Below are 11899 nucleotides of genomic sequence, written 5' to 3' on the forward strand. Positions count from 1 at the left end.
GGGCTGCAGGTCTCATCTTCAACACTGTGTCATCCCTCCTACAATTTGTGATCTTTTTAAAGGTGTCAACGTTTTATCTTCTGCTCACCAAGCAGTATCAAAAATTTGATATTTATTATTGTTTCTGTTTTAGCAGAATCCCTGTCACTGCTAACAGGCCTCTTTTCAAGCTTATCTGTCAGCATGCTTTGTTCCTCATGAATGAAATGTAGATTTCATTCATAAATCTTATAGCAAGTTAAAATGAGTTTGTTTTAAAATCCATGCATTTTTTTAAACGCCACACATTATCATGAACTTTTTGAGGACTCCTGATATGTACATGTGTGTCTTAATCTACCTGCTGTAACCAAATAAACTAGGAAGCTTCTAAATAACAGAAATTCATTTCTCACAATTCTGGGAGCCTTGGGAGTCCAAAGTCAAGACACGGAAAATTCACTTTCTGGTGGTCCCCTGCTCCCTCAAAGCTAGCAGCTTCTTACTTTTCCTTGTGTTGTAGGAGGGATTAGCTAGCCCTCTGAGGTTTCCTTTAGAAGGGCAATAATGTCAATTATGAGAGCTCAGGTCTCATGATCTCATTACCACACCCCTTACCCACCCAAAGTCATCACCCTGGGTATTCGTTTTGAACATACGAATTTCTAAAGAACACAAGTATTCAGATAATCCATTGACTTTTTCTTTTCCCCTGATGTTTTAATCAAAATAACAGTATGAAAAATTAGGCTTTCAAGTTTATGATAGAAGTGCTAATCAGAGACAAGCTGAAAAAAGGAAAGTTATTTTGTGTACTTTAACTTGATGGATTTTAGCTGTCACCTTAGAAATTCCAGGCTTTTCTCATTTGCTACTGTCACGCACTTGTTTTATGTCACTTGGTACTGAATATTTCACTTCAATCTCCTGTTTTTCTATAGCCTCCTTTCTAGCAGGAGGGTGACTGATGTGGATCAGTGAATGTGACCATTTACCCTAATTTGATTATGGTGACTGGAGTGACCAGCTGGCCTTAGTCGTTCACCTGGCTCTGCTATTCCCCAAGATGAGCAAAGATTTTGCACAAATTTTTGAAGATTATGTACAAACTGATGTCTAGCATTTGCAAATTATAAAATTAGTGCCAGCAAATGCTCAAGCCAGATGTCACATAATGAAAAGTTAATTAATGTCCTTCCCTCCATTTTGAAGTGCTTTTAAGAAGACTAATTTTCAAACTGTATACTACAAGCCTACATACTTGTAGATGACCTGCTCTTGCACCTACTTGGAAGCCACACAGCCTTCTTGGAGGAAGGCAAGGGCAGAGAAAGCAATCTAAGGTGGAAGACACCAAAATAGCTTTCTTTAGGTTGGAAATTGCTATTTATGGACAGTATGGATTTAGATAAACTACTTAATCTTCTTGCTCCAAGCTTCTCCAGCTACAAAATGAGACAATTAGGATAAGTGAAATTTAAATGAAATGAAACATGGACACAGAGTATGATTCTAAGCCAGTAGTAAGTGTTAATTACATCAACACCCTTTATATGAAGGGCATGGAAAGTTTCCATCTCAACTTCTTCCTGGTGGTGAAAATTACTTTATAGAACAGGATAGAGGATGTAGCTATATGACTACATTAATTGTAATGTTAGTAATGGTGAGATGTTTTGTTCTGCAAACAGGTTCAATTATATCCACTTTACAACGATTTAAATTCAATCTATAGTAAATTCCTCTGTTGATAACAGTGCCTGGATCCCTGCCAACCATGTTGGAAACCAGGATGACATTCCTGGTAACTGGCTTCTGCCAAGACCAAACGTGACTGTTGAGTAGGGAACATTTAGAGTGTGAACATCTAGATGAAAGATTTCTTTCTTTCTTTGTCTCTTTTCTTCTTTCCCTCGCTTCTTCTTTCCTTCGTCTCTCTCTGTCCCTCCATGTCATTCTGGTCATAAGAAAATCATGGTCTGTTTACAATACTTTATTTGGTCTTTCTTAAGCAAAATTCAAACTACAAAAACGCATGGTTCTATGAAAGTTATTTTCTGAGTAACTAAATTCCTAAGATAGATTTTCTGAAAGGTTAACTCTAAGATTCTTTATTTCAATGACTGGGTTTGAGGTTAGGACCAGCAGGGCTACTGAAACCTGCAGGGTTTATTAGCTAAAATGTGCAAATTATAAATGTACTAGGTTGGTAGCAAGATATATGCCAAAAGAAGGTATACTATATAGACCATGGTTTAACAACTCTAAATACTAACCTTTCAAAGTCGTTTTAAACTAGAGTAAAGGGAGAGTTAATAAAAAGGAAAGTTTCCTTTAGAAAATGAGATGGGGGAAAGCTTTGCCTTAGTGTCTTAGATACCGCATTGGAAGACTACAGGCCACATTGGAGTGCGTGAGTTCAAACCTCAGCTCTGCTCCCAATTCCACCTTCTTGCTAAAGTGTACATAGGGAGGCAGCGGGTGATGGTTCAAGTACTTGGCTATCTGCTACCTCTTCCTTGTGGGTGACCTACACTGAGTTCTTGGCTCCTGCCTTGTGCCTGGCCCAGCAACAGTTGACAGGTTTTTAATCTCGTAAATTTTGCAAGTCAGGAAAAAGTGTAGACTCCCACTATTTAGTTAGTAGTGCCGAGCTGATAAACAGGTTTGACCCTGACTCTCATTGCTCAAGTCTGACCACCTAATATAATGGGAAAACTGGACAAGTGGGAAACCTGAATTTTAATCTTGACATGATCATAAGTAAGTCATATAGTTTTGGGAACATTTTCTCATGTACCTGGATTTCAATTTTCTCTTCTGTAAAATAAAAATGTCCATTCGTTCTTACACTGAACAAATAATTATTGATAGGCCTCATTGCATTAGTTTCCATGCTGGACACTGAGGATAGAAAATAGATATTTTGTTATCTTTAAAGGGATTATGATTTAGTAACTTGAGGCCATCTGATTACTACCTTTCTATGATTATGAACTTTATTGTCCATTAAAGATACATGACAGTACTTGCAAAAATGTTGGAAAGTGAAATTAAAAGGTGGTTTACACGATGGTATCATTTTTCTCAAGAGACTTGTGTTTCCTTTTTGTCACCCATGTGTTGGCTACTCAGTGGTGCCTTTTTTCATGGTGCTGTAATTTGTTGTTGCTGCTGTTGTTGTTGTTGTTGTGGCTGTTCTAACTCATACCACTTGTTGACCTTGTTTCATGGCTTCTCAAATATGGAAATGTATAGTGATGGAGTACTGGGGTCTACCTTATCCAGATGTGGGGGTATAATGGAACACGCATCCCTGTTTCCAGATGAAAGTTAGATTCCCAGTGAAGCTGTTGGACATATGTAGACAATAGGATGCTGGACTGTCTCACATTGTCTGTACCAGCAATGTCGGGGTACACTTAAATAAGAGAATGATAGAAATATGATTCCTTATGAAGGACTACACCATTGTAGTAAAATGGGGAAAATCTGTCATGGGGTGGGAGTTTGTGGGGAATCCCAGTCTATACGAAATTGTACCACATAATTCAAAAATTCAAAACATATACATATAAAGATGAGTTTATTTTGGTGCCAAAAGATTTTGAAATTCAGATATACTTTTTTCATAGTGCACATTTTCCCATGAAATTTTTGAATACCTCTTCAATGCACAGATTCCAAAGGATTTTACCCAAGCACTAACTTTTCTTCTGCTTCCATTTCCAAAAGCCCATTTGAAGCATAATTAATATTATGGCAACTTTCACTGGCAGCAGAGATCATTGTTTTTTAAATTATTTTTCCCAATGTCTAGAATACATGATACAGTCAAGGAATACAACAACAAATTATTCAGTGAGTGAACCAACAAATCATACTTCAAATACTGGGAAGCGTTTGAGGAAAATAGTAGGTAGATATTGATGCTCACATAATAGGGAAGAGGTAGCAATGACTGCTTATTGTGTCAGACTTAACCTCATGTTTGAGGTATAGTAAGCTAAGCTGCTGCCTGCAGTATACACAAAGATGACAGGAGAATTTAAGAGGACTGTTACTGTGAACCTGACTGCATTCCAATAAGGGACAAAAAAAAAAAAAAAACAGCTGCACCTTAGAGTGATTGGAATCTTTGTTATTTTGTTTCTCCACCTTTATTTCTGAGAGTCAGCAGGAGATGCCTGAAGTAATTGGATTCTGACACCCATGGGGGAGACCTGGATTCAGTTCCTGCCTCCTCTCCTTAGCCTTGGCCTGGCCTACTCCCAGCATAAGGGGAATGTGGAGGGTTAATCAGCATATGGGAGCTTTCTCTCTTTGTATCTCTCTCTCTCAAATAAATCAGTAGTAACAATAAAATTATAAAAAGCATAACAGGGCTGGCACTGAGGTATATTAGGCTAAGCCTCTGCTTGTAGTACACACATCCCATATAGGCGACAGTGAAAGTCAGCAGAGGATGGCCCAAGGCCTTAGGCCCCTGCATCTACATGGGAGACCCAGAGGAGGGTCTTCGGCTCCTGGCTCCTAGCTTTGGATTGGCTCAGCTCCTGACATTTTGGCCATTTGGGGAGTGAATGAGCAAGTGGAAGGTCCTTCTCTCTCCTTCTTTCTGTAAACTCTGCCTTTGAAATAAAAACAAATCTCTAAAATCTATAGCTTTGTTTCATGCTTTTGAAGTTATTATAATTTTAATGATCCATGTTTATTTAAAAACATCCTAGATATGAGTAAAATGGACATTTTTTCATTTAGTTAGCTTATAAACCTTGCCCATATCCTGCTAAATTAAAAAAAAATTATTTGTTGAACTCTTTACTTAGTGACCATTAAGTCTTTGATTATAATGTAAACTTTTAAAAAAAGAACAAAACAAAGTAAGGGAAAAAGGAAGAGAAAGAGGAAGAAAGAGGGTAGAAGGAAAGAAAGAAGAAAGGGAGGAAGAGAATTTCTAAGAATTGCATCTATGGAACATATTGAATCTGTTTTCTTTGTATTAACATCACATATCCGTAAGAATTGATGAAATCTGAATTGTAGCTATTAGGCATTTAGTGAGAATCTAATGTAGTAATAAACTCCTTTAAAAAACTTACAACAGACTGCTTTTGAAGAAATATAATTACTGTGACTTCTTCTAATGATTTCCTAAGTGGTCTCCATTTTTTTTAATCTCATCATCTTCTCCCAATACCAAATCCATTTTATTTGATATTGCTAATTTAATTTCCTCAATTTACAGCTATTCTTTATTTTTCATGGTCTTGGAAAAACTTATTCATTCCATTCAGATTAAATAAAATTTGTTGGTCTATCAAAATTGTGTGACTGTAGTGTGTCTTTCAGAGGAAAAAATAACAGCTAGTAGACACTATGAGAAAGAAATGTAATAATGAAATCTTTATTTTAAAAGACATAGATGGGATAGGCTTTGAGCATAGTGAGTTAATCAGAGTACCACTTCTGATCCAGTTTTGTGCTAAAACACACCCTGGGAGGCAGCAAATACTTGAGGTCTTATGCAGAAAATGACAATGGAGTCCATGGCTCCTGGTTTTGACCTAGTCTAAGCCTGTCTTGTAGTGAATGGAAATTTTCTTTCACTCTGCCACTATGTATTTCAAAAATACATTTCTAAAAATTAAAAAATTAAAAATAAATGCAGGTATGCTCAATATGATTTGGTGTGCAGAATAGTGGAGCAAGCAGGCCCAGAGGCATTCTCCTCAGTTCACAGGTTGTAACTGACTGATATCCTTGTAGAGTTAGCCCTTGGCTGCTGTCTGAAAACTTGAATTTTTGGAGAGTTCACCCGATTCTTCCTCATAGGAGTAGCTCCCATGCCTAAACTCCTTGTGTAAATGTTGTATCTTATGCTGAACATCTCTCTTTTTCTCTTAGAGGCTGAACTTGGTATATTACAGGCAGAGGTTGCCAACCTGACCAGTTCTCTACACGAACTCTGAATCTTCTTCTGAAGTTCTTGTGAGCGATTTTAGCAGATGGTGTCTTAGATGTTGTCACAATTTATTGCTGGAAGAAAATGAAAAACTATCTGAATGACTGTCTGGAAAAGATTCTCAAATCTTGTGCCTGGTTTCCTCCAAATTTTATCCCAGGCAACTTTTCCCTTTGTTTCACTTTGTGTGCATTAACTTTGACAACTTATAACCATGAGTAAAACTTATGTGGATTCCTATGAGTCCTGCAGGCAAATGTTTAAACCCCAGGGGGTCTTGGAGACCCCTGATACAGAGCATTTATTGGTTGGGAACACAAGTAACTTTAGGAAAAGGGAATTCTATTTCTGCAGTTGACATCTTAGTATACTATCTTGTAACATAACATCAACTGATTGAGTTCTATAGGGAAACTAAATGGTAAGAGGTGGAGGCAACAGTATTCTTCATAAAAACATACAGCACTCCTTGTTAAATAAAACAATACTTGCCCCATTGGTAAGTGTGCTTAGTTGTAATGTAATTGACTGCAAGGAACTGATAGCTGCAATGCTTTACAGGTGGTTGTTTTTGCCAGACACAGCACCTGAGGGTAAGGTGTTAGGCAGAAGCATCATCACCCAAGAATGATTTTTGATCTTTTTCTGTCTTTCTCTCCATAATCCCTAGTTTTCTGTTTTTGTCTTCATGAACACAAGAAAGTAAGCACATGATCAGGAATAATTTGGTGTCCAAGTGATTAGAAATGGGAGAATTCAAGAGCAAAACCAAGGATACACTTTCCAGGGAATTCTTGCTCTAGTTCTCTGTCTAAATAGCCAGTTTTGTCAAATGGCTACTCCAGCTCCAATCAGCGTTGAAAAGTCATTGTTTTACTTTCTAGTCATAATTCTATGAGAAATAAAGGGTAAGAAAATTAAAGCTGATACTCCATGAAATATCGATTATCTGCTACTAATGAAACAGAAATACAAGCTTGTTGCTGTTTTGCTGTGTGAGTCTCACATGTAGATATATTGGCCATAAAGCCGAAAGGTTATAGGCCTTAGCATTTCTCTTTCCTAGATTTCTTTCTTCTAACATAAAATATAACTTGGTTTCTGCACTCTTTCATTTGGGTCAGTTGTGGAACAACTTCCTGGAGGTAGAGTCTTCTGAACTTGAACTTCATTAAGTATTAAAGGCACCAGAAATCTCTTTTTATTCTAAAGATCTTTGTAACGACATAAACATTGCGTTGTCCTGTTGTACAAGCAGATGAAGCAAACTACTAATTTCTTTCTCCCTCTTTCTCTTCCCACCCTGTCTTGTTTTCCACTTCAGAAGCTGTAGATGAAACCAAACCTAAGGAAAGTGCCCGGCAGGATGAGGGTAAAGAAGAAGGCGAGGCTGACCAAGAACATGCCTGAACTCTAAGAAACGGCTTTCCTCGTCCCCACCCTCCCCTGACCTGAACCCTGTCTCTCCCACCCTCTTCTCAACTCCACTCTGAAGGTTCCCTTCCTTTCCTGCTCACGTCTGTGAGTCTGTCCTCTCCCACCCGCTAACCCTCTTTCTCTCTGTGTGGCAAACATTTAAAAAAAAAAAAAAGCAGGAAAGATCCCAAGTCAAACAGTGTGGCTTAAATTTTTTTGTTTGTTTCTTGGTGTTGTTATGGCGAGTTTTTGGTAATGATGATCCAATCATTTTGGGAAATTCTTGCAACTGTATCCAAGTTTTTTGATCTGGTGCGTGTGGCCCTGTGGGAGTCCACTTTCCTCTCTATCTCTGTTCCAAGTGTGTGTGCAATGTTCCGTTCATCTGAGGAGTCCAAAATATTGAGTGAATTCAAAAACCATTTTTGTTTTCTTCCTTTTCAATGTGATGGAATGAACAAAAAGGAAAAAATCCAAAAACCCAGTCTGTTTTAAAAATAAATAAATAAAGCAAATGTGCCAATTAGCGTAACATGTGGCTCTAAGGCTCCTTTTTCAATCGGAATATTAATAAATCATCAGAGTAATCAAACTGCAATGTCTCTGTGCCTCTGTTCCACCTTCTCACTAGTTCTCTTGACATGGTGGCATCTTCCATTCGGTTGTCCCAGCCTCTCTACGTGACACCAACAATGCTGAGCAAGAAATGTGGATAAAATCCAAGGCTTTGATCAGTTCCAGGGACTCCAGTTCTTGCTGGATGATTGGGCCACACATAAGCTTTCTGTGACTGCCATTACCAAGTATTGTGGATATGATGAATTACATAAGAGAAACGTGCCATTATCGCACCGTGGTGGAGATGGAGAGTCTGAAAAACATGGTGTTGGTAGCTAGATCCCTCCTGAGGACTGTGCAGGGAAGCTGTGCTCCAGGTTTCTCTCCAGCTATCAACCTCCTGGGTCTTTATATCTTCCCTCTGTGTACATCTTTGTATCCATATTTTCCCATTTTATAATGAAACTAATCCTATTGAATTGGGGTTAACTTACTTACTTCATTTTAGCTTAATTATCCCTGTCAAGACCGAACAAAGTCACATGTACAGGCCTTGGGAATTGGACTTCTATGTAGAAATTTGGGCTTAACATGCACTAAAAGTTGTTTTTACTAGAATAGCCTCAGATTATGTTCGTGATGCAACAGAACTTTAGTTTGCCCAATAGAAGTTTATTCCAGGTTTTCTACGTTACCTATTATAGGTACATATCACTCTTATAAACCTCCAGGTTCATGTTTATATGATTAATTTTAATCCAATATTTAGCAATCCATTCTATCTAAATCAGTTTATGAAATTTTGTTGGGCTAGCAATCCCCACACATGGTAGCTGTCAGATTCTTGATTAATTACAATCATTGTACAGGCTATTGTTAGAAGTAAATGCAGAAAAGACATGCCAAGCAACCTGTTATCAATATTTTCAGAATGTAGTTCTACTTTTCTAAATGCTTTCTGTTGGATGGCAAACAGCTTTTATATGAAACTAAGCAATGCTCCTAAATCCTTAAGTATCTGTACTGTTTTCTACTCTCTAACTTTTCTAAATCAATATTGGTCCAAATTCCTGACAAGTCATATTCTTTTCTGGGCCTAAGTCTCCTCTCCATTCAACAAGATGAAGTTATTGCTTCAAGGTTCATCTATTTACCTGCATAGAGACTATTTCAGCTATAAAGAAAAAAAAACATGAGGCCAACAGAAAAAAACTTAAAATGATGAAGCAACAGGAAGAACTTAAAATAATGAAGATCATCTGTATAAGTCCTGCCACGACCTTTGCAATGACCTCTGTGTGGAACTGGTACCTAATTATTGCTTAAGAAAAGTTGGTGCCACATGAAGGATGGGTCATCACTGGATCATGCACCTTTGCTTGGTTACTGAATCTACATGGAATTTTCAGGTAGAGAATAAGCTCAAAAGAACAAGGTCAGACGACATCAATAACATATTAAACCAATTTAGAAGTTTGGATTAATTCTGAGTTGATATGATATCCTTAGAGAATATTGCAATAAGTGTCTACAGCTCAAAATAATCTCATGAGAGTCTTATATGTGTGATAAGGTTCTGAAAAGTCATTCATGGTTTGGAGCCAGGTTCTATAAAATGTAAAGCAACATATTGTCTGAGGATTCCACTCCACCTCAGTTTTGTTCGCCTTAAATAGTTTTATTTCTATCACAAATATACAGTGCTTTGAGCCACTCAGTGTGTTCAAAGTAAACTTGTAAACTTCTTGCACTTACCACACATTTATACTGAAATAGTGCCTTGTGACCTTTTAAACATAACTTAAATACCCAGATTAGTGGTGACCTCAGCACTCCTTCCAGAGCTGCTTTTGTTTCTATTTATGAATAACTACTTTTATTTGATTTTTAAAGTCTTGTTTTCTTATTAGAAACACGATACAGGAAATCACATCAGAGAGGTTGCAAATAACTCTGACGGGCACACTGAAGCTCTTATCTGTTACAAAGCAATGTGAGTTAACATATACACAACACACAAAGTCAGGAGGTGACTGAGCTGCAGCAGTGTATGCCAAAATATAGAAGCATAGAGGTTCTAAATTCTATTCACAAAGTAACACACATTTTTGATTCTAAATAATCTATAGCTAGGTTACTTTGATATAAAAAACAGGTTGAGGACAAGTACAAAAGGATTTGATATAGACAGGTGACCCTTTCAAATGGTAATGAAATCATACTCTGGTTACCAGGACCAATATCCCATTGATAGAGAAATCACAGCTTTTTCTGCTTGAAATAAATTCTTTGAACCAAATCACTCTGTTTGGGTCTAAAATGTTCAGTCACAATGTTACACAATTTGAGTCTCTTTGAAGTTGAAAGGATTTCTAAAATGGAATAATTTATTTCCACTATCTTATCCACATTTTACTGATCTTCCAATCTTTTCCACTACCATCTGCACAGTGGCCAGGCTTAGAAATCTAGAAAATACCCTGGCTTACCATTTTTTTCATGTAACATTTAATTCATCAGTAAATCTGCTGCTATGTGTTCCATGAGAGTGAGTATAAAATTTTTGCCTTCTGCTCTGACCCACTTTCCTTGGTCAGTTTGAGATGAACAAAGGCTTTTAACTTTTTAAAAATTTTTTACAGTGTTCTGTTCCATATTTTGTTCCTAAAAGAAATCATAGAGAGATCACCAAACTCCCTGACTCAATGACATGATAAATGCCACATGGAATTCTTCAAAAATGGCTTACTCCTCATTAGCCAGACCCAAAGAGCCAGTTCTGCAGTTGGCACAGAAGCCTGGACAATGAAAACACAAGAGTAATGAATGATCTCCATAGAGCATTATTAAGATCATTATAAGTTCCATTACCTTTATTTTTTTTTTTTACATTCCCAAACATTACCTGTTGTCATGGAAACACAGTTTCTGTTAAGTTGACTATAAAAATAACTTAATGATTAGTGACCCCTTTTAGCTAAAAGTCACCTAATGAGCATTAGAAGTGCAGTCTTTTTAAATTTTGCATAGAACTATTGCTCAACCTTTTCCCTGGGGATTTAAAAATCTATAACTGTCTGTAATGTGGGCAAGACCTCGATCCATGTTCACTGCTACTCTTAACAGGTTTGTCCTATCTTCCTGGAAAATAATTCACAACATCAGGAATAAGCACAAGCAAGTATCTATTAGTGGTAAGTTCTTAAATGTTTTTGCAGAACATTGTGAAAGTTGCAAGAATCTGTGTAATGCCCTGCATTTTCCAGCAGATTGGTACCTGTTTTGTTTTCTTATAGTTGCATCTTATGGTTGGTTACTGCAGCATGTTTAATGTTTAGTGTTGTGGTGGGTCTTTATTAACCATGTTTTCAATGAAGTAAAGAACCTCCTGATATGAGAGAAAAATGTTGCCAGTTAATCTCTTATCATCTAAGACCAGACTGTGGAAACACTTGGGATAGTGACTAGAATTTTAAAGTGATTTTGTTGCTTAATTTCTCCAGTAATGCTATTTCACTATAAAAAGGTAGAAAGTGCAAAACAGAAAAAATCTTAAAAATTCATAGTTTATCATCAACAGTGACACAAATTTCACATTTGTACATGCAGCCCTATGTGGTCTGTCTACCTGCATCTCTGCTCTCCTCCCTTCTCATACTTCAGCCAGTTATTTACTTATATATGTACACAAATGAAAATGTATGCACATATTAGTGACAACATTGTGCTCATGCTGTACATATGATTTGTGAATTTGTTTAATCGACAGAATTGCAGAAAATCTTTGTCAGTAAACATACATTTAAATCAGTATATTTGAATTGCAATTTTCTGTTTTATAATGCATCTATGGATTTAGAAACATCTAAAACAAAAAAATTGAGCCACAGAACATGAATAACAAAGGATTGTTCTATCATATGCTGTTTTTAAAATTTTACTTATTTTATTATTTTGTGATAGAGTTCCATAGGCTCTGGG

The 11899-nt window shown here is 36.9% G+C and overlaps 1 protein-coding gene across 1 annotated transcript in view; it reads left to right on the forward strand.

The window, feature by feature from the left end:
• Positions 1 to 7951, forward strand: part of GAP43 (growth associated protein 43) — a 105821-nt gene extending 97870 nt beyond the window's left edge. The window contains exon 3 of the mRNA XM_004577887.4: positions 7269 to 7951. Within this exon, the coding sequence (XP_004577944.1) occupies positions 7269 to 7354 (86 nt within the window). The 3' untranslated portion in view covers positions 7355 to 7951. The remainder of the gene's footprint in view (positions 1 to 7268) is intronic.
• The last annotated feature ends 3948 nt before the right edge of the window (positions 7952 to 11899 follow it).

The sequence above is a fragment of the Ochotona princeps genome, chromosome 3 (assembly GCF_030435755.1).
Source record: "Ochotona princeps isolate mOchPri1 chromosome 3, mOchPri1.hap1, whole genome shotgun sequence".
Classification (NCBI taxonomy): Eukaryota; Metazoa; Chordata; class Mammalia; order Lagomorpha; family Ochotonidae; genus Ochotona; species Ochotona princeps.